The sequence below is a fragment of the Perissodus microlepis genome, chromosome 12 (genome assembly GCF_051167445.1).
Source record: "Perissodus microlepis isolate ML-2025 ecotype Zambia chromosome 12, ASM5116744v1, whole genome shotgun sequence".
Lineage (NCBI taxonomy): Eukaryota > Metazoa > Chordata > Actinopteri > Cichliformes > Cichlidae > Perissodus > Perissodus microlepis.
In genome coordinates, this window is record NC_140472.1 from 23,194,505 (window position 1) to 23,218,362 (window position 23,858).

The window sequence follows — 23,858 nt, forward strand, 5'->3', positions numbered from 1 at the left end:
CTGGCTCAGTCCTGATAAATCTGTCTAACACACACATACAACACGCACACGTCCAGCGCCTATCTGTCTGTACCCACCGATCTGTTTCGTCATCATTCAATCCCTCACGACACTCTGTGGGGTATTACTACAAGTGAGGATGAAAAGAAACAATAGAAGAAGAAAACAAGCAGTTAGAGACAAATTTTCTAACTTTTATTGTTCCTTCCCATTGGACTGGCCCAAACAAGCCTCCATAAACATCAGCGGATCACGCCGGTCAACTGAGCTAAGGTCCAGATCTCTAACCAATTAAAATGATGGATGAACAGACCTCCCCGCTGCTTTTTCATATCGCACTGTAGGGAGACGGATTTATGTTTTACTGCTCAGTTTGTGTTCCAGCGTCGTCCTTTCTTAAGTAGAACAGTTCCTCCCTGTACCCTTTTACACCCTCACGCAGACCGCAGTACAGTGGGATTAGGCTGAGGCGGGCTGAGAGGGTTTTAACTGAAAACAACATGTCTGTCAAGGCTCACTCCCTGCTCTGTGTTCCTAAACCCAAAAAGCACAACCCTTTAAAAGAGAAGGGTGGTCTCTCCCTGTCTTTTTTTTAAGTTCTTTTTCCCCTCCCTGCTCACTCCCTCATTCTTTTCTTCCCCCTCCGGTACATGCCTCTGGAATCCCTCTTGATCCGCTTAATGAGGGGCATATCGCCGGGTTAGCCGAGCGTGGCGAATGGGAGACGAGGAGAGGGGTGACCAAGGAAATAGTACGAGAGAGAGAGAGCAAGGTTCTACAGGTCTGAAAGAGACAAACAAGCTGAAATCATATATATATATATATATATATATATATATATATATATATATATATAGTCTGAAGGCAGTTATAGGTTCACATTGGACTGGAGCTGGACTTGAGGATGTAACTAGAGAAAATAAGAATGAAGCTCTTGTTCTTTCATGTCTGGGCTGTGAGGGTTCCTGGCGTGCTGATTTGTGACTTATGATAAAATCACATTGCCAGGGATTACCACACAGCCTTGACCCAGTCGGCTGCTATGGCAACCACAGCCCCTCCTATACACATACATAAACACACTCGTCCTCCAGAAACTTGTGTGTGTGTGTGGGGGGGGAACAAAAAAAACAAACAAAAGAAGACTTGATTATCTGAGTGTGTGATTGTGTTTGAGGAGCTGGTGATTTGGAGGAGAAGAAGGGAAAAAAAGGGGGAAAGTGTGATGAAGGAGCTCATCACTGCGGCTGTTTTGTAAGAGCGCGTACACGTCGGACAGGTTTTTGTATCCTCTCTCCAGCCAGACACAGAGCTTAGCTGATTGGTGAACAGTGATTGATTCCCTCTTTGTTCACAGTGGCTAAGTTCTGCACCTGAGGAGAGCATGACCCAGACAGGGAGACAAAGAGGAGACGACAAATGGGTGTGGGAGGAAGAGAGAAGAGAAATGTGCCACAAAGTTTTTACAGTGGCGGTTACGTGCGTGTGTGGACAGTTGGGCCTAATTTTCCTACTTCAATTATCCAATGTGTGTTTATACAACACTCCCTTCCCCTTCTGTTTTATGACATTTTCCCACTCATTGCTTGATTGTTCTGCATCTTTTTGCACCTTTTTTAAATTATTTTAATTTGTTTAAAATCTCATTTCACTTTTCTTTTTCCCCTTATCTCACTGCTTTTGCTCTCAATAGCTCTCCTCTTGCATGTCTGGAAAAACTTTCCACTGAGACGACCTCGCTCAGAAGAATTAAACACGCAAGCACCCCCTTCGCAAATTCAAAACACTGCGCAGGATTACTAATGAGCGCCACGTTTCGCTCTCCTGCTTTGCCTGTTGTTCTTTCTCCTCCTTTCATCTTTCCCTCCCTGCTCTGTACTTCCACCCCTCTGCTTCTATCTCCTTTTAGTTGCGTAGTAGAAGAGATAATCCTGCAGATGATGCCAGTTGCACGCTTTATAGTTCTAGAGAAGGTGAGAGTATCTCAGGAGAGAAAGTGTACTTGAGGTACTAATGAGGTCTGGGGAGACCCAAACTCTGCTTAATGGTGCTGACAGATATTTCATCAGTCCTTAAGCAACGGCTACCATCATCAGGCTCATCACCATCGATGCAGCGTTAACTACACCCTCAGCATATTCGAGTACTATATAATACAAGGTAATGATATGATTGAAATCAAGACTTTGGACTCAAAAAAGTGGCACAGAATTGATGGATGAAATGAACAGATGTAAAATAAACTATTAATAGGCCATTGTGAGACACTGACTTAATACTTCCTGCAGGCTATAGGTGAAAAAAATGAATTTAAGCCTTTCTAATAACCCTCAGAGCCTTTTTTAAAAGTCTCCACTCAAGGTGTGATGATCAGGTGACCATAAAACTTTAGACATTTGATACATTTGAAGACTTGCTTTCACCTGAAGCACGGTTTCATGTTTCAAGTTTTCCCGTGTGAACATACTGCATAGAAACCTGTTTGGAATTAGCGTGTAACATGGGTTTTAGATTTGGCGTCTTGCTTTGTAAACATTTTTTTGTAAACATTCTGTGAATTGCGTTGCCCAAACTCAAAAGCGGGGCTTGATACCGCTCTCATAACTGCCTGCTTGATAGGAAGCCAGCAGCCAAAGCTGAACTCAGCACAGGCCTGAAAAGGGAGCGTGAGGATAGGCTGCGAAATCCTCTAAAGCTGAGTCATTCACTTTGTTTATTTACTCTGCTATAAACTGACTTTTCGGTTTTACAGGGGATTATATGAGAGAGACGGTTTCTTGGCTAGGTGCAGTTGCTTCCTGGAGTCTCCGTCGGCCGCTGAGCACCCGCAGTGACACCCTGCTGATACGCCGTCGGCGTCGTTCTCATTCTTTATATTAGGCATAAGTTAACCATGCTGCTGGCTGTGGCTTCATATCGAGTGGCATCAGTGTGAAGTCAAATAACTGTTCATTTAACTTATCAGTCATGTTGGGGTAAAGCTGGGTAACTTCTTTTAAAAAGGTTGACAGGGCCATCATAAAATCCCTTTTTCAAAAATGATCCTTTAAGAAGTTTAAGTGCCTCAGGTTTAAAACCTAAAATCACGTTGGCAGCCAAAAGTGCTGTCTGGGCATCCCAGGCTGATATGTATTGATTTTTGATCTAATCTCAGCCCGAGGAAGCCGAGATACAGAGACCCATAAAGCAGACCGATTCTCACACATTTCCACGCTGTGGAGAGAAAACAAGACCGAGGCCTCAAAGATGGAAACGCTGATAGTGATTTCAAGGTCTTTCCATTATTTTAGGTCTCCCCTTCTCTGTATTGAGTTCCTCCAGTAGATTTAATGTGGCGATATACACGTCTTATTGTTTTGTCTGAGATGGGAGAAACAAAAAAGCTGTGATCCTGCGAAACCCCCACTGATAACATGAAAAACAGGAATTCTCAGCTGGGTTACACACGCTTTGTTTCAAGCATCATGGAGAGTGCTGAGAGAAGGTTTTCCTTCCAAGTTCCTTAGACTGAGAGAAGGTTCCTGAATTAGTCAAGATAAGCTTTAATACAAAAACAATGCACGCACGGTATGAAGCTTATCATGGACGACTGTATTTTCCTTTGCAACTTCTTCCAACAGAATGATCAGTAAAACTCAGTCCTACTTCACATAACACAAAAAATAGTTATTTTGAACGGGTTATACAACAATATGTGAACAAAACGCATCTCAGGAAAATGAATTCCACAAAATGAAGTGCACCCATCAGCTGTGCAGCTGGGCTATGTGCAGAGAGTGAATCTGACTTTATAGTTTAACTTGCAGTATAACCTCTGATCAGATGTGGGTGTAGTGTGTGCCAGAGTCCACTTTTTATCCAGCTAATTGTAATGCAAATCTATACTATTCTGGACCAACGGCTCCCTGATCAAAACAGTGACAGATGGTTGAAAATGTATTTTAAAACCGGTCAGTCTTTTTGGAATAGAAGCCGTGAGGAGGCATTACAGCGCTCTATATTAACAACGAGAAAATGGCGGCTAAACGAGGATAGATGTGTGAATTAGAAATGAGGGCCATGTGGAGCCTGCCATTTTTAGACCTATATTTAGGGCCTGTTAAAAGAATAATGACCATCAAAGGCCTGTAAAAGAGAGGAATTGCCATCAGAGCCCATATCCAAAAGGTGATTTATTACACTCTAATGGGAAGGAAATGGTCCTCTGCACATCAAAGGACAAAGCAACATTGTATAAAGAGACCGAAAATAAACTTATTCGCCCCACAACACCCACATTTTCTTCTCCTCATGCATGTGAAACTCGACTGATCGGCTGTTGAACATCGAGTGTATTTCAGGGAGTTGAAGCATTGAATTCCATTTCAAAGGATAAGCAGTTTGAACCAAGTACGGATGCTCATCGCAAGCAGGGAGTGGAATGTGGATTTGATGGGTTTAAAATTTCTATTTTTATGATCAGACTCTCAAAGTAACCTTGTAGTTTTTTTTTTTTAATGTCAAAAATGTACACTTAATTTGTGCCAGCTCCCACCATCTATCGGTGGCCTCGCTGACACTTGTTAAGTTTCAACCATGCGAGCCGCAACGTTCAACAGCTGGGGAAATCCAACAGTGTCAGCTGTACGGTTTTTCTCGTGGCTTTAGCAAAGTGGGTGGAACACTGCTCGACATGCTACCTGAGTTGGAATTGCTTTTTGCCTCATTACAAAGGGAAAAAACAATGATCGTAGCCAGCACTTGATGAGAGATGGAGTGAGAACAAGAGATTTGGGCTTGGATTTCTGTGCCTACTGAGCTGATAATCAGTCCTACAGAATCACTGGCTCAGTTCAGCAGGAACAGGAATCCAGTCCACTCACCACCAGAGCAGAACCAAACGGACGTCACATGAAAGATATGAGTTATGGAACAGTTTTGGGGGTTTAGAAATACGATCGATCCATGGCGGGACGGCAGCTTCCACACAGCAGGGGCGCTGGAGTCAGATGAAATGCACTATATTTTTTTAAGAGAATACTCTACATCGTTTTATTAACAGGTGAAGAAATATTTGGGAGCAAATGTATTTAAAAAAACATCTGTGTGATAGGCCTGGGACTTCTTGGTAAACCTGGCTGCATAAAGATATTGGTTAACACTTTAAATGTACTGTTGTCATTGTTTTTGTTGAATATTTTGGATTTTGAACTTGGTGACATTGAGAGCAAACGGAAAAATGTGTTTTATTTAATTCTGAAATATTTTCTACTTGTATGTCCTGCATCTTAGCCAATGACACCTGCGTTGGATTCCTTAGAATAGACTAAAACCTGCATTGTGTGTTTGTCTTCACAGCACATAGATAACCCGTTAGAGCATTGTAAGCATCTACCAAATGTTCTGTAAGGCTCCTGTGTGAACATATTCATTTTCTTCCAGGTTGCTGACTACAGACAGGAGGGACAGGAGTTTGGCACAGCAGCCGCACGAGAATCCAGCACTCACCTGCTCGTTTGCCTGGATGCTGCAGAATAGCTCGGCAGTGTGAAAACCAGAGGGTTGTATTCATGCTCTGCAACTAAGGCCAACTGGCAAAGTTTGGAGCACAGCAGTTCTGTTCATTCAAGTCTAAGAAATAGCTGGTATGTGCTAGATATGTGCACAATTAGTCAGCCGGAGGCTTGAATGCTGGTATACTTGCTGGTCAGCTGAAGTAATTATTCATATTTTATTAACCCTCTGAGGACTGAGTCATCAAAGGTGTTAATCCCGATCCCTTCATATGAAAAAAGAAACAGATATTTGTGTAAAATAAGACATAATGTGTGATGGGTCTGTATAGAGTCTCTATTGTCTTTATTCCAAGATTGCCAAGACAGCCACTTTGTCAGGTTCACCCATTCAACTGCTTCTAAATGCAGATTTCTGATCAGCCAATCATATGACAGCAACTCAATGCATTTATGCATCTTTGAAAGTGGCATGCTTTTTAGAACTAATTGCAACTTGGATCTCAGAGGGTTAATGTACAATCAATACCAGTGACTGGAAATTGTTAACCAGTAAAATGGAAAATTCTGCACATTTTAATATATTTGGTTAATGAATAAATTGATTAACAGCTTCAGATGACTCAGTTACACACAAAATATTTGTACGGACAACGTGTAACCTCATCCGTCAAATTTGGCTCAATTTTTGACTGTTTGCTGATTTCTCACCAGTCAGTTAATCCAATTTCATTCTCCTATTTAAATGTAGGAAAAGAAGTGAATTGTAACCAATAACTATACAATCTGTTCATTATGAGATGTTGTATTGTTGGTGTGGAAAGAGAAAATAGAAAAGAAATAATGTAATTATGTAAAAAAACAAAACAAAAAACAAAACATATTTCAAGGAAAAGTCACTGCATGTTCATCCAAGCTGAGCTGCTGTTAGTGTCTGTTTGTGTAGGTGTGTGTGTAAATGTGAGTCTGTTTAGTCTAAAGTCACGATTCGGTTCTTTGGAGTTTAGACTGGAAATTCTTTGAGGTCAGTAATGTTTTTTTCGTTTTTTTTTTCCTGTATTGAAACAGGCAACTCTCAGGGCATTTCTACATGTGCTGCTCTGCAGATACTAACGACAAACCTGTTTGTGTATAATTGATTTTTTGTATTTGCTGTTTATGTTAAAATAAAATGATGTTTTGTTAAAAATCCGTGTACAGCTTTTGTTTAAGAGACAAAACAGAGAAAAGCCGAAGATTAGTCAGGCACTCGTGGATGTTACACTGATTTTATATGTAAATTACACATCCGACACACTTATTACAGCCGGGCAGACTCCATACCACCTGGAGGAGAAATGTTGCGGCAGAGCTACAGGAGATGGGCTACACCTGGAGGGAAGCTCAGCGTGGAGGGAACTTGATGTGGCCTTATGTCCCACTATGACATGCAGAGGATAAGAAGGTGAGGAGACTTATAATAAGGTGTTTCATAACAAGTGCATTTAATTGATTAATATGAGGATGTATATCTTTTGTTTCACAAATCCAGAGCATAAAAATAACAAAAAACAGCGCAGCACTAATGTTCTGCTAATACTTAATGGGTCAATGACATTTTTAAGCACACAAATTCCAGAAATCACTAATTTTTCATTTGAATGATGCATCATACAACAAAAACTATTTCCTGAATAATGAAAGAAGCCAAAAATTAATTCTTCTACAAACTATACATGCATAGTTTGCATAAATACATGCACATGCATATGTATTTGTTTACATTCTGTCCAACTCCAGCAGCAGTCAGCTAGTAGTAACAGTAAGTGTAATCTAAAAGCACCGTTTGCTTCCAGTTTTAAATCAAATGTGACCTAGACCTTGAGCTTTACAAACAATAAAGCTATTTACATACAGTACATACAGTACAAGTACATACAGAAATATCTGCATGAGTGACATTAATCATTTACATTTATCATACACTCAGCACTGTTGGAGCATGTTTTTCAAGCCAGAAACAGTAATTACATGTCGATAACTGGCATTTGGCTTTCCTCCCCACAAACCTACGTCTTACAGTCGGCATGTGTAGCATGAAGGATTTATATTGTGAGGCAATTATGAGAGTGGGAGGACTCTGACACGTTGTACGAGCTGCTGCTGCTATGCAGCGTGATCTGTCACGCAGAGTGTCCTTGTGGGCCTCGGCAGTTGTGTTTTGTGTGCGTATGTCTAATTGTGACCTGGCTCCGTTGTTTTGACACAGTCCTGTCACCGCTCCACGGTATATCAACAAGAGAGCATGGCTATTTGTTATTCTGCAAACGAGCTAAAAGCCCAGGGATGAGCTCACAGTTGCGTGGTTTTGTACAATTTTGTATGTAATTGTGCGTGTGTGCCTATTGCTCACTCTGAATGCATTTGCGTTATCGTCTTTTGAAGTTCCTTGATCCTTAGATGAACTGTGTCTCTTGATAAACAGCATCCTTCGTTTAGTCTGAGCTCCAGTGAGCTGAGAACACATGCTGCTTCATCAAGCAGACCAGACTGATCCACCACCTGGACTGACACACACACACACACACACACACACACACACACACACACACACACACACACACACACCAAAACCGTTATTGCCGTGACTGGGCCAAAAATCATCACCAGAAAAACCAAATCTCGTCTCATGGGCATAATCATAAAGAAACCTGACTTCACGTTTATAATATGACACCAGATAATTCTTAATATTGGAACGTGTAGAAAAATCTTGTGTTTCCCATATTCACACGTAAGTTAAAGTACATGTTACATCATTAGATTTGATGCATATGAGACACATAAAAAATGAAATACTAAAATAACTTTTTAGTTAAGCAAAGAAATGATAACGTACAAGTACTTCAAAATAAAGCCTCACGTCATGCTTGCTTATTTTAATCATGACAACAGCTACAGCAACCACTGCCATTTATACATTTTGACTTTGTTATAAGTTTTATTTTATATACAAGGTATAATATAAAAAAATAGAAATACAATCATGTCAGTTTATTTTATCTTCAATTAGCAAACCTAATTTTTAATATTCTTCCTTTACATGGACAGTGTTGCTGCCTAAGATGTTTTGGGGTTTAGATACCAAAATATGGAAAAATGTATATTATATGAATGCACTGAAAGATTATTCAAACTAAACAGCTTTTCACCTCATGGTTTTGAATACATTTCAAATACACACAGAAATGTGCATATCACACCAATGATCTACCTGCCCATTCCTGTGTATCCACCCTCTTATTGTGGAAAGCAGTAACAGGGTGGACGTTTTATGCTTAAATCAACCATTATTCCTAATGTGATGCACAACAGGCTAGCAAATGAAGACCATAAACATTATTTTTAACATGTTTATGAACCATGTGATCGGAATTACAAAAGAATATCTGTTTACACTGTAAATAAGGATAACAGGGTGAACAGGTTATGCTTTAACGCATCTGTGAACCATTCTGAAACATGGGGAAAAAACGGTTGATGAAAGATTGATGTTTACTCTGGCTTTTATAGAGGATTTCCCTCCAAAACACTAATACAACTTACTGTAAGTCATGCAACTAGCGGACCAATAGAGGGGAGCTATCCAAAAAGACTCTGGTAAGAGTAACAGGACGGACGGACAAATGCGGGACAATTTATTTTATTTCAGACTTTAAACGTAAAAAAAAATAAAAAATATAAAAATGTATTAATAGAGGGAAAAACATCTAATGTAGAATATTACTATTAAGGCTGTACAACAGTAATGAACAAGTTTGTGTTTTTTAATGACTTATATTAGCAAATGAACTTGAATGAACGGGGGTGTTTTAGGGTATTTGTGCTTAAAAAACAAAATAATTTTAAAAATAAATATTTTCTAAACATATAACTGTTTTCTAATAGTTAATAGTGTAAGACAAGCTTTTGAAATAAGTATTTGCCCATTTTTATACAAAACACACTCAGATCTGTGATCGGGATTGAAAGGCATTAAGTACTAGGAATGATTCACATTCCCAAAGTGTTGGTATTGCTATTGGGAATTACATGTCACTTTTTTCTCCAAACTTTACACTTTTAAAGCATAATAAAGATGACAGACTTCATATATGTTTTAGAGGTTTTAAAGACCTGCCACAGGATTGACTTTGTCAAAAAGAGAATCGAGAAATATTCTCAGATGGCTGCATCTGATCTATGTTTCAACCTGTCCAAATGTCCAAGAATAGATTAGAATAGAAAAGCACTTTACTGTCACTGTACATGTACAATGAAATTGTAGAAAAAAAGACCGGTGCAGGACACTGAACCCTCCAACCCAGTAGGTTATGCAAAGTGCTGGTGTACCTACTTTGTGTGTGTGTCTGTGTGAGTGAATGAGTTAAAGAAAGTCACATTTAAAAAAACAGCTGTTAACATAAAATAGTTTCTATGGACCACCACCTTCTTTCAGACCAATCATTTGCACTCGCACTTATGTATCTGAGATGATCCAGTGTGTCAAAATGTTCACCCTTCAGCTTGAATGGGTGGTGGGCTAAGACTGTGCTGGTGTAGCCAGTAATTCCTGGACCCTTCCACCTATCCCTGAGACCTAATTATCATTACTGCAATGACCTTGGACATGGACATTGGGCCAGTTTGACACAGGAGCTTGCACGAGTTTGACTGGTCAACCTTCTGAAAACTAGCAGAGGGTGTGGAAGTAGTCTATAGGTGTCCCAAGGACACAACCTTGAGGGGAAAACTAGCCAAGTTTTAATTATGTATGTTTCCTGATTTAAATGGATTTAATTTGCAGAACATTTCAATCAAACCTTGCATACTGCATGAAAGGAGGGTCGAAATGATTAACATCTTTCTCTATAAAATGGACCCTTTGAAGCATTTCTTTGTCAGTAGCTTGTATCTAAGGTCCAGCATTTCAAGCATTATGCATACTGAGCTTTGCATTTAATAATAACTGGATGGAACAATAATCTGAAAATGACAGAAGAGAAACAGTTTTCCTCACCGCCTGTAAAACCTCTGCTGAGCCACTTGGTGGTAGCTGGCAGAAAACGGCAACATTAACCAAAAGGCTGACAGTCAATGATGGAGCAAGTGATTGCTGCTCAGGTTGTGGTGAAACCAGCGTGTCCAGTGACTGCAGGCGGTCGCTGGGAAGAGGATGAGCTGCGCCTGAGAAAAGAGTGCGTATGTGGTTCCAAGCTTCTTTGGCCTGTGCCTGGTGGGAAAGATGTTTAAAAAGAAAGAAAGAAAGAAAGAAAGAAAGAGAGCATGCTCAATTTCAACAAAGTCAGATTTAACGGGTCTTCTGGTGTCTTTCATGTACAAAAATAAATGACAAACAGACTGCTAATTCAAAAATGAGACAACAAGAAAGCCTAGCAGAGAAGAACGTACAACTGTAGTAGAGGAGATGGTGGAGTCTCCAAGGGTTATGATGGGAGGCGGACAAGCAAGAGACAGAGAGGTAAAACTCAGGCAAAGCTGGCCCAGACACTCACTGAGAAATCAATACTACATCACCCTTTCCACCCAGCCCTCTCATCTATATCTCTCTCTCCCTCTCTTCACCACTCACCCCTCTCAGTTAGGGGTCATCCATAATTAATTCATTAATGTGTTATTCCTTTTTTTGCCCCTCTGTATTGTTTCTTTTGCTTTCAACAACAACAGACCTGCAAATAACAGACTATCCCCGATGTTATGTTGCCGAGTTATGTTGAAGCACTTAGTTGCCGCAGTGTTGGTAAAAGAAGAGAAATAGTTGGAACAAACTGGTTTTCAAACAAAGTCTATTTAAGAAGATCCCCGGTTGCCTTCTTAGTTTATAATGACGGGGCAGAGATATCTGCATCGATCAGTTCAACACTTACTAAGCAATTATTTAAGTGGAAAAATTTGGATTTCATATAACTAGATTAAAATGATTTATGCAAAAAACAAACAAACTCACCAGCTGTGAAGCTCTGTGGTGCCACCTCTTGGTGGGGTAGTGGTAGAATATCAACAGCCACAGGAAGGGATCACCATCTTCAGTCCCAGATGTGACCAGCAGCTGGACAGCCACCTGTACCCAGTGGGCACACTGAACCAGCAGGAACCAGGCCTCAAACACGTTGTGGTGCCCCCTGCAGGACATTAGGAGAAGCAGCATTTAACAGCAGAAGTGGAACCCTTCCTGAACAGTGGGTATGATTGGGATGTGATTTGTTACCGAAAAGACACTGTACCACATGAGAGAACATATATTATATGAACACATACCTCACAGGGTACAATTTCTTTTTAAAAAAAAATGAATAATTCAATAGCAAACACCATCAGTTATATTAAACCAACAGTTTGTAGGATTTAGGGGGAATTGTAGCTTAGAGGAAGCATAGGATTCACGATTATGTTTAAATTAGTGTATAATCACCTGTAAGTAGAAGTTTTGTTTTGTTTTGTAAGCTAAAAAAAAAATACTCTTCCATCAAGTAGGCCATGTTGTGCCAGCAATACGTCTACAGGAGCCCAAAGTGGACAGAGCACCAACTGGATATATATATATATATATAGAGAGAGAGAGAGAGCTTTCCTGTGTGGCTTAGCTTCACTCTTGGAAAGGGAGGAGTGACGGAAGAGTATTTAGTTGCTTGCAATCTGCAACCAAACTGCAAGATGCCAATAAATCCTACATGCTGGTCATTTATGCTTAAAAATTCATGACTGATTATGTCAACTAAAATCATTACATTATAACTACAGAAGCTTCAGATGCCTCTTGTGACATCTGTGGATTTATCTTCTTATGGCAGCATTTAGTACTTACTACATGATAGCTAAACCACATGCCTGACAGCTGAGAAAAAAATGAAGGCTACAGAACGTGGCTGAGAACCAAGTAAGTAGAGTTTGTGAGGTGTTTGTCACAAGTTTTTAACAGGGGATACAAACAAGGCATTACATTGGAACAACCTATGTGCTATAAACAGGTTTTCATATCGATAAATTAAGGTAATTTGGGTGGTCTGGTTCAGTTTGTTAATAGCTTGGCACTTAATCTACAACTTAGTCTCAGTTTTTCCGAGGTATTTGTGTGAATATGTACAACTTTCCCCTCTACAAAGCCTTCCCCAAAGTCCTGGTGGAAAATACAACTGCTGACTGTCAGCCTAACAATTTATACCCAGGTTGCTTTCCAAGCATTGAAAAAAAGTGGCCATAAAGAAGAGAAGATGGTTTGTTTGTTGTTGTTTTAAATACATGCTGTCAAACTGAGATGGCAACTGAGCAAAATTATACTAAAAAAATCTGGTGTTCAGTGTAGAGCAGAAAACAAACTCTGATAGCAGGCTGTCAACTGACTCATTAGGACTTTATGAATGAATTGAATTGAATTGAATTGAATTGAATGAATGCTTTATTGGCCATATGCAGGTTGCCCCGCAGAGGAATAGGACCCCCCCCCCCCCCCCGACATACACACACAACAAAGACATCACATGGGAATACAGTCGGAGATCGGCAGCGTTACAGAGAAAACTGAAAAAATACACAACAATGGGAAAAGTACAAGAGGAAAAAAAGAGACCTCTTCTCACGCTGGGCACCTATGGGAGGACAGCATGAGAACAGGAAACAAAAAAAACTCCTCTGCACAGAGAGCACATAAATGTCCACATCACAACATTAGAGCATGTGACAAGCCACAGGGGTTGGATAGGGGGGTGGGGAGTGATCCGAAGGAACACAGCAGTCGTCCTACACAGCGCTACCATTTCAGCGCGGCACACAGACCACAACTGAGTCCCTGCCATGGAAATTAGCACACCCCTATTGACAGGATCAATGGAAGATCAAAGCGACTTAAATGCAGATGATGCAGATCTAAGTCATTGTCTGATCTATTGATAAGCATCATAAACAACACCTCAAACTACTACATTTGTACAAAACTACAAAACCTTCATTCAGCCATCACGATACGTGATGGGCTCTGCGTAATTAGCAACAAGGTCTGATGTCCTTTGATGTCCAAACCAATCAGCTGATGGTTATGATCTTGAAACTTATCAATATTCTCTGTATTTTCTCATCATTCGTAGACAAGTTCATTTTGTAGGCAAGCTGCTTCTCGTTAGATTAATGTTTTATAAAAAATGAGAACCGTAAATCTAAAAGTAAAAAAAGAAAGAAGAAATATTGGCAAAGAAATTGAGATTTAGGCAGACAAAGTGGTACAACAGAGCGAACAGAGCTTCACAGCTGCAACAGCAAGAATGACTTCAAGTCAGAAGAGCGATAAGGATCTCGTTCTCAGATTTCCCTAATACCATCATTAGAGCTCTCCTCCTCATCTTCCCCCTCTTCACTTGGCTTCCAAATAGGAACAGCAGCAGCCCTCTGCAGGGCCTTGGCAGCTGCAACTTTGCTTGGAGCAACACAACACACTACTTTCCCACCACTGGCTCCGAACAATGTTTTGGGAATTTTGCACTCAACTCCAGAATGAGGCGACAGTGGGGATAATGGGCCCTGTTAAAAACCGCAGCTGAGGGGCATCAAGTCATCCGTCTCCATCTCCTCGACATCACCTAGTTTATGTTCTATTAATCAGAAACCCCTATTCTCTTTTTTCATGAATCCCAGACTAAATAGTCTGCTTTTCTCTGTTTCGTTATATCTTTTTTCTACTCTATCCACTTCTTCTCCACTCATTTTCCCACTCACTTGTATTCTCCACAGTTCTCTCTTTCCTAAGCTAATAGCCTCTAATGAATGCTTGGAGAAGCTACGCACTCCTCCAGGACCTCTGTACTGTGAGGCAAGGGAAAAATATCTGACTAACCACCCCCTCAACAAGAGCTAATGGAAATAAGAACACCGCACAGGCATTCAGTAGGGTGGTGGAAGCAGGCACACATTAACACATTCTCTCCGCGAGCCATTCTCACTCTAACCTGGTGCTTCTGCCGTCTCCCTCCTCTTCCTCCTCTGTCAGTCTCTGTAATGAGCTGCTCAGCCAGTTCAGGTGATTTCTCCAAGCCCCCTGAGGCATCTCTGCAAGAACAGATTCAGATTTAACGACATAATGATGGCTTGTTGCACAAATAATCGCTTCTTACAATCCACTGATCCAAAGCTATCTATTAAGTCAATCTTGAACTAACCATTCAAGAATAATGAAAAATAAGTTTATTATTATTATTAGAAAAGTTATATTACTGAAATATGTGTGTGGTAAATGTAGCACTACAATAACCCAAGAATCAAAATGTGACTCCAACATTTAATTCCCCATAACACCGCAAACTGCTGCAACCAGCAATTATATTAATTATTGATTCATCTGCCAGCTATTTTCTACATTAACAGGAAAATTATTTGGTCTATTGAAAGTCAAAATACAGCAAAAATGGCACAGCAGTTTCACTGAATCCAAAAAGAGATCTTCATAGATGTATTTATTCCCTTAGTTTGAAATAGACGGATAAGAGGACCAAAACCAATAAATATTTATATACCTTTGATAGCCTCGTTTTAGATTTGTTAAATCTTTAAATCTTATCATATTACCAGAAAAAAAAAGCATGTTCACATATATTAAAATAAATAATATAATTATATTTAGCTAAGATAATAGTTAAGCTTTTCATTAGTAAAATACATAAACAATCCTCCAAATATCTTGCACATTTACACTCACTGGACACTCTGTTAGGTACACCTTGCTAGTGTTGAGCTGAGAACTGCCTTCATTCTCTGTGTCACAGATACAGCAAGGTGCTGCAAACATCGCTCAGAAATTTTGGTCCATATTGACATGATCGCATCACACAATAGCTGCAGATTTTTCGCTTCAAATCACCGATGGTTCTCTCCCTTTCTACCACATCCCATAGGTGTCACGGTTCGGATGTGTGGTAGACAGGGAGTGGACCCAGATGCAAGACTCCAGAGACCAAAAGTAATCTCACAAAGGGAGCTTTATTGCTGAGCTCTTTACAGAAACACAAAGAATCACAGGCCTGAGGTAAGGAAAGGAGCAGGAAGGTAACTAATAAATCTAAAGTCATCAATAACTAAAGTAGAGACACAGATAATACAAGAGGTATCCAACACAAGGATCAGAAAACAAAACTACTGAAAGCAGTCTGGCAATTATCCTCTGACTCCTGGCATCAACAGGCGTTTTCACCCAGAGAGTTGCTGCTCACTTGGTATTTTCTCTTTTTTGGACCAATTTCTGTAAACTCCGGAGATGGTTGTGTGGGAAAATCTCATTGGAACATTTTCTGAAATCCATATGACATCCAGAGTCCCGTAAATCAGCGGACCCCAACCCCCGGACCGGTACCGGTCCGTGAGTCGTTTGGTACCGGGCCACAAGAGTTGAGGCTCGGGTGTGAAATTTATGGTTTTCAGGGTTTTTAATCGTTATTTTTTAATTGTTTTTATCCTTAACTCTGTTTCCCTGAGTCTTTTCCCGTGTGTTATCAATGAATCTTCTTTTTTTTGGTACCGGTACTGGTTTTATTTTGTTGTATTTATCTGTGACACCTTAAAGGCCGGTCCATGAAAATATTGTCAGACATAAACCGGTCCATGGTGCAAAAAAGGTTGGGGACCGCTGCCTTAAATCACTTTTCTTTTCTTTCTGACCATTTCTAACTGCATACCAATACCAAGCAGCTGAAAAGGTGTACCTGAAAAGTGGCCAATGAGTGTAATTTCAAAGCAGAAATGGCTCAACTGTGATTACTTTCTTGTGCTTTTCAAGATTCATTTTAACTGCTGTTAAAATAGTTTTTTCACATTGCATTGTAAAAAATAGATTTCCCACCGCAAACCAAATTTTTTCACAGAAACGCAGTTCAAATGACACCTGAGGTTGACAAACAAACTTGAATAAATATTTCAAATACTTGTCAGCGTGATCCAAGTTCTTTCCCAAGGCTGTGTTTTAACAATGCAATGCTAAAATGTAATTCGTGGCTTTTTCAGAGAGGGCACAAATCATAATAAATCCTCAAATCTTCTACTTTTCTCAGTACCATTTCTATTCAGTCCCTGGTGAAAAATTGCCCTTCACCACACACACACACACACACACACAGTAATAATTAACTCTGAGTTCTGGCTGGGCTCCAGCGTGTCCCCAAATGGCTCCATTCATGTAAATCATTCCTGCCTACAGGCCAGTCTGGGCACACACTGATAAGCTTACTGCTCCGTTTTGCTCCTGCACTCACCTACTGTGCATCTCTTTAATTGTAAAGATTCCCAAACACAAAAACTGTTAGCACAGTGATACACATCCAGCATAGATAATACTGATCCTTTTTGATAAGACAAATAAAAATGCTTTGTGTGTTTATGCATGATGACCCATATTTTCCATTTGTTCATTTTTATAAAAAACAATATGGAAAACAGCTATCCCAATAACACACGCACTGACACCTAAGCCTCAGTTTCTTTTCAAATCCTCAAATCACCATATTTCATGTCTGACATAAAAGGCTTCATAGTTATAAACTAACTACTATTGATTAGCAAGAACAAGATGCACAAAAGACCGTTCATTCTGCTGCAGGAAAACTGTTTACACAGTGATAAAGCATAACTAATCACAGTCTTCTTCACAGTGATGGGTTTTGTGCATAGTGTCAGAGTGAAACATCCAAAAGCAGACGATGACGCACACAACATGTGTGTCTGCACACTGACCTGATGGCATCGTCAAGAGGGGAACCAGCAGACTTGAAGGCGACTGTGGGAAGAAGGCTTTCAAAGATATGCTTGTCTGAAACAACACAAAGCACATTTTTACCTCAGCTTCATCAATGTAAATCACACTTTCCTTCAACTCATGCATCAGTGTGCTCTGAAAGCCTGAAAAATGGCATTTTGAATGGGAGGCTGTGTAACAGTGATACAGTTGGTGCTAATGTGTAATGTAGCGTGTAATAGGTAGCGTTTTGTGCAGGGTGACTACAGCCATTAAAATCGAGGCCACTGTAAATGCACTATGGCACTGCCATCTAGTGGTTAATAGAGGTGAAAAGAAAGGAAACGCTCTACTCACAAAGCTGCATAGCAGATAATACATCATCCCTACATAGTAACACATCTGTTTTCTGCAATGGCTGACATGTAAGTGCCAGATTATTCCTTACAGTCTCACAAACTGTTTGGATGAATGCTCCCCATACAGTGACAGAGAACATGTGTCAGCTGAGGGCTGAGAGTTTTAGAAAAAGTTGGAAAGTACACAGTGACACAGAAGTGTAAGAGCTCACAGTGGTTTCCACATTTATCTGTACAGAGTTATTACCTGCAAACCGATGATGTGAATTCATTGTCTATGATGCAGGGGTGTGAAATGTGCTGTGTTAGGTGTGAGCAGCAGGTTCCCAGCTGGAGTTCAAGTGATAATAAAGTGGAGGATTCATCAAGTAAGTGATTTTTCCTGCAGCTCTAGAGGTAATTGCTTGTCGACTGCTGTGTTTGTGTATAACCCTCAGGTTTAAAAGTACCCTTTCTTTAGTTTCCACGCTAGATAAGAATCACTGGAGAAAATCTGCTCGACACCTACAATCCTGTGAAAGAGAAAGTTTTCACAGGACTCCATACGGTCTGCTGAAAAACTGTGATTCAGTAGCTTGTAGAATCACCTTTAGCAGCAATAAGCTGAAGTGATCATTTTTTGTATGACTTTAACAGGCTCTCACATTGTCATGGAGAAATTTAGTTCTTTTTATGACAATGCTTTAACTGAGTGAAGTTTGTGGCAAATAATTTATGCAAAGCTCTCTTAAGGTCCTGTCACAGTTTGACTGGACTTTGAGCAGCACCTTGACTCTCTTCTTTTCCCTTCCATTGTAGATTTTCCGCTGTGATCCCTGTCCTGTTGCAAGCCCACATCATCACCTCTCCATCACCGTACTTGGTATGAGGTTTTGTGCTGATCTGCTGTGTTTTTTTAGTGCATTATAGCCAAATATCTCAATGTTGGTCTCAAATGTCCAAAGGACATTGTTGCAGTGTTGCAAGTGTTGTGGTTTGTTCAGATGCAACTTTGCGAATCTAAGCCTTTGTCAAAATGTTTTCAGAAACTAGAGATGAATAGACTGAAATAATCTATTAGTCAAATGACTGTTTGCAGTGCTGCAAGAAACAAACATGTATGCATTTATTGTAGCTGACCTGAGGCTTCAGCAGTGCCAGTTCTCTCAGGAAACACTTGGTAAAGGTTTGGACCAGAGTCTTAACAGACTCATTTCCTTCAGCTTGCTTAAGGACGGACCTGCAAAATACACGTTCAGTAACAGCATATCACTGTAATATTCAGTAAGCACCAGAAATATATACTGACTTTCTACACAAACATACACATTTCAGCCAGAACTCACCTAAATATGTCATTTACAACCAAGAATATTGAGCAGTGCTGAGCACAAGCTTTAGGCTGAAACACAGAAACACACAAACTTTTAATACTTCACAACTGCTAAAAAAAAAATACATAAAAAAACCCTATCAATCCAATCCATACAGAAATTACTGACAATAAATACCTGCTCCCATTAAACCACTATGAATGTTTGTCCAGAATACTGACCAGAAGGTGTCACTGTTGAATCACCCAGAAACATTCTGCTTTTAAGCCTCAGTTATCCTTGTTCTCACTCTCTCCCCATTAAACACTCAGTTTACCACTCTGTCAGCCCTTCCTTCACGTACACACAAACACCCCCACACACAATTACTTTCTCATCTCCTCCTTAAATGCACTCATCATGTGTTTTGGATTTAACACATTCTTAAACGCCCCAGCGCAAAAATTTAACAGCTGCACTGTTCATATTTTCTAGTCCCTAATTATCCTCCTCCAACCCAACACCCATCTTATATAAGGACAAGCACTTCACTATGGGGGAGAAATGGCTTTATTCCTGCAAAATAATGTGCTAGTGGAATGATACAGAAGGGATGCAGATAGGAGTAAGCCTTTTAACTTATTTAATTTACACACAGCCAATTTAGAGCTACCACTTGTGTCAGTATTTTAAAAAAATGTAGCTCACCGTTCACTGTGAGCTCACTGTTTGAATTAAAACACTAATAGGTTAGAACTTGATTATATAAATAGGGCGCTAAATTGCATTTCCACCAGTTTAGGCAGACTTTTAACCACACAAAGCGCCAAATTATGAGACCAATTATATTCACAGAAATAAACAGCACCGCCAAGTGTTTATGTGGTGTAATTACAACATCGTGTAACAAAGTGATTTTATTCTTAGTTTTAACATGTGTGTTTCTTTTCTCTCCTCTCAGTTCAGAAGACACCATTAACCAGCCTGTTTGCAAGGGTATGAAATTCCATAGAGTTTATGTATAACAGTGTACATCTGCATATTATGTGGGTTGCATGCCAACATGCATGCATGCATGTGAACTATCATGGTTTCCGCCTTAGTAAAAACAGATGGGACTTTTTTAGCGTCTTCCTCCATACCTTACCACTAACACTTCAAGGAGGGTCAATTACAGCACACAACAAACATTCTGTTTTTGGCAGTCAGACCCAGGAAGTGAGTGTTTATTGTTATTGGGCCTGCGCTTCTCACTGGATCACAGGGGGGTGGGACAAGCCGAAATGAGGAATGTAAGAGTAATTCCATGGTTCCCATTTTTGAATGTAGTCTAAACAAGTGAGCAAAAGAGTTGAGGAGAGACGCAATGCAGTGTGCTTTTATGTCTCACATTATTTGTATCCCAACAGAATATTACACATTGTATACTCAACATGCACGAAACACGAATCTGAATGTATATATTTGTGTGTAAGGTGATGAAAATCAGAGATTGTACAGCTCTACCAAAAGTGGAGGCACACCTTGTAAAGTACAACCCCTTTAGCAAACAGACATTAACATATACATGAATAATCTGTCCAGGGGTTCCCAAACATACAAACATGCCATTGTAAATCCGGAGCAGAGAAATAAACAGGCAAAAATTACATCCCTTATATACAAAGTTAGTTCAACTGTTTATAAAACTTTCCATCAAAGCAGTCCCTGCAAACTAAAGAGGAAGAAGCAGGAATCTAACGCACAAGTTAGCAGACACGCACATTTTTGCGCATGCGGTGTCACTGCATGCAAACAAGCATGTCCCTATCTAAAACTGAGAAAGTGTGCTTTGCTACCTTGTTATATACACAGCTCAAGTAGACCATCACTCTGTGAAAACAAGAGTGACACAACTGACAAACTTTATCCAAGTTAACTGGAGCAAGATGACAGGTCAAATTTTGTTTCCGTCTTGAGTTTCACTGACATTTATAACTTCCACTCGGAGTGCAATCAAAGGGCTAGGTAAATAGGATGCCATTCATAACGCGCACACAAGTATTTTATTGTTGTGTACAGATGTTTGGCACAAACAATGTGTAAAAAACGTCTGCTTTAGACACACATCCAGATTCGGGTTGCCACTGTTGTATCTAATTTCAGTGTTTTTCCACAGCTTTCTTGAATTGTTTTGTTTCAGTGACACACTTAATTATTATTGTTGTCCTTACATCTCACTGAGGCTTCACTAATTTGGCAAACAAGTTTTAAATGTGGGATAAAAAGCAGCCTCTGTTGCCCCTCCTCCCAAAAAAAGAACACCACTCACTGCTTTTACTTTGTGAGCACTTTGCAGCAACGAGGACGTCATTTTCATCAACCAGTCATAACAATCTATAAATCAAAATCACCTCTGACTGGACATGATCTTAAGTTATATGAACTTAGGAGTGGCCAAGAACTCGAGCGACAGAGAGCTCCGTACTTACCCAGCACAGTAAAGGCTGTGTAGCACAGGCCAAATGATGTGAGATGGGGTTAAGAGCTTGCCAAATTATGTGAGACCCATGCAGCGCAAAGCCAACTGGTGTTAGCCGGGCAAGAACAGTCCATAAAGAGTCACCAAAAAAAGCAAAGGAATGTTTCCCAGAATTATGCATATTATAATCAGCAAAATTTTGCAGCAAGGCCTATAGTAGAAGCAGCTAAAACTGCAGCTTAACACATAAGGAGTGTGCAATGATTTCTCATGCGAGCCCCTGTAATTCAGGGCAGATGAGTCAAAGTTTGTGCATAACAAACTAATTTAACAGCAGCAGTATATCACCAATATATCAATAAATGAGGCCAATTCATGCAGCAATAAAACTGCAGAAAATCTCACAGTACAACAGGACAACATTCTGCACATTCTCTCCAACTCCGTCAACATAAAACAACAATATCCTTAGATACTCGTATTTCATCATAAGTTCGGCTCTTCAGATACAGCACATATACTTTTTTAAAACTTTTTGGCACTTCTGTGACTGTCATGAACTACAATAGTATTGCCAAATTGTTGCTATAAAATGTAAATGATGGGGGGAAAAAAGATGAGACTTGATCTATAGCCCAGCAGACTAGTCAACAATCGTGTCAGGTACGATTTAGATGTAACTGTTTCAAATGTATTTTAAATCAGCTCCTAATTTTCAAATGTTCAAAGTTCACAATATAGCTGATTGTCTGGGTTTCAAACTCAGGCTTTGATAAAGAATCATGGGTATTTTTGGTTGACGTTTTGTACACTGCAGAGTTAAGGTAGAAAATAACTAGAAAACAAACGTTTACCCACCAGCAGTGACTGTGCCACTTGTTGCTCTAGCTTCTGTGGTGTTAACCCTGTAGTTATAACAGACTGCAACAGACTGAGGACTGCTTCTTCCAGGCTGTAGAAGCTGTGATACCACAGAGATACCAAGGCCTGCTCCTCCAATGCCAAACCCTGCCTGGGAAAAGAAGAATAACTTACATCACTGGATGTATATTCCCAGCTGTGAATATTGTGTATATTGTAGATGCATGTATATCACAATCAGATAAAGTTCCGGATTACATTTGGGAAAATCCTTTCTACATCTCAACTATATGAGCCAAGAAATCGTCCTTTGTTTGCCTATATAATGCTCTATAATATACAACAATTAAAATGTTCAATATAGTACAGTAAATACAATGTGATAATGGACTGGGTCATAAAATATTCAGCTTCAAACCCTTAATACTTTACTACCTTGAGTAAGCAGAGGTCAAAGCATTCAGAAAGTCTTCACTGAGAACTTCTGTGACACAAGCCACCGGCCGCTGTAGCAATAGACTAATGAGAGAAGATGCCTCGGGACAAGTGACAATGGGGATGCATGCCTCTGATATATCCACAATCCTGTCACATGAACACCTACATGGAAGATAAGATAGATCTTTATTGTCACTGTTACCAGAACAATGAAACACAGTACTTTACCTCAAGTTAAACATAAACAACTCTGCTATTATCATAGAAAAGACAGAAATCCATCCAGGCTCAAGTTTTATTTTCAGTCCTCCTACATGCTAATAATAACAACTTTGACAAAAGCTATCTATTAGTGTCCTCTAGAGTGGCAGCAGTCAGTCAAAGAGTTAGCTAATATGATGTTAAATGACTGATTACATCACCATCCCTGGATCTAAACTGTGAGGATTTGTTATTTTCTCTGCTGTATATAAATGCTAATAAATACTTTTATTAGCCTTTATTAAAGATAGTTTCAAGAAGGTTTTATATAAACTATGATGATTAATTTTTTCACCATTTTACAACATTTTCATTAAGAAACAAAACAACCCACTGATGAAATATGAATGGCACTTATCCAGCTGGTCTACATATTTTATTTATTTATTTTTCACATTTACCTCTGACTGTTAAATAATGTGCAGCTTTGTCCAACGTTTTCCTGCAGCAGCGCCACCTTCTGAAAAGCCGGTCAAAGCACAGTTTACATATAAAGCATGTTAAATTCAATATCTATGTATGTAATGAATGATACCAACAGAAACAAAGCAATAATACCTTTCTCAAGACTTTAAGGTGGTACTCTTTAGCTGGTACACCCGTACACTCCATTAACGCTTGTGCTGCAGTGTCATCTTCTTCTGTGGAAAGCTGACACAATACTTTCTGTGGAAGGCCAGAAAACACAATGTGAAGAAAAATATATGTACTGTATGCATACAGCCATGTGGAAAAGAAACACCCTTATGGCTTCTATAGGAATTAAGAGCGCAAGTAGCAATCAGGTGCTGCTAATAAAAGTTTGGTTTGGTGGTCTGCATCATTCAAATGTGTGTTTACAGAATCTTCTCGGGAACGGACATCCTTGCCAGTCCACTGCTCAATACTCCGGAAAATTCCCAAAAGTGTAAGAGTTCAAGCTCAGGCTCTACTAGCCTTAGTTAGAAT

General features: G+C 39.8%; 2 protein-coding genes across 3 annotated transcripts in view; one reads left to right on the plus strand and one right to left on the minus strand.

Moving 5' to 3' along the window:
- Positions 1 to 6,681, plus strand: part of aopep (aminopeptidase O (putative)) — an 87,225-nt gene extending 80,544 nt beyond the window's left edge. The window contains exon 18 of the mRNA XM_084946506.1: positions 5,422 to 6,681. The gene's annotated coding sequence lies outside the window, so the exon portion shown is untranslated. The remainder of the gene's footprint in view (positions 1 to 5,421) is intronic.
- Positions 6,682 to 6,732: 51 nt separating this feature from the next.
- Positions 6,733 to 23,858, minus strand: part of fancc (FA complementation group C) — a 38,470-nt gene continuing 21,344 nt past the window's right edge. The window contains exons 5-16 of one of the 2 annotated variants that reach the window (XM_084946507.1): positions 23,469 to 23,576; positions 23,312 to 23,370; positions 22,647 to 22,811; positions 22,209 to 22,362; positions 18,923 to 18,978; positions 18,717 to 18,816; positions 17,238 to 17,313; positions 14,468 to 14,567; positions 11,479 to 11,653; positions 10,531 to 10,743; positions 7,885 to 8,033; positions 6,733 to 6,912 (exon numbers count right to left, since the gene is read on the minus strand). In XM_084946507.1, the coding sequence (XP_084802633.1) occupies positions 6,903 to 6,912; positions 7,885 to 8,033; positions 10,531 to 10,743; positions 11,479 to 11,653; positions 14,468 to 14,567; positions 17,238 to 17,313; positions 18,717 to 18,816; positions 18,923 to 18,978; positions 22,209 to 22,362; positions 22,647 to 22,811; positions 23,312 to 23,370; positions 23,469 to 23,576 (1,365 nt within the window). In that variant the 3' untranslated portion in view covers positions 6,733 to 6,902. Of the gene's footprint in view, positions 6,913 to 6,952; positions 8,034 to 10,530; positions 10,744 to 11,478; positions 11,654 to 14,467; positions 14,568 to 17,237; positions 17,314 to 18,716; positions 18,817 to 18,922; positions 18,979 to 22,208; positions 22,363 to 22,646; positions 22,812 to 23,311; positions 23,371 to 23,468; positions 23,577 to 23,858 lie in introns of those variants that run through there. The other variant, XM_084946508.1, reaches the window with a different exon arrangement.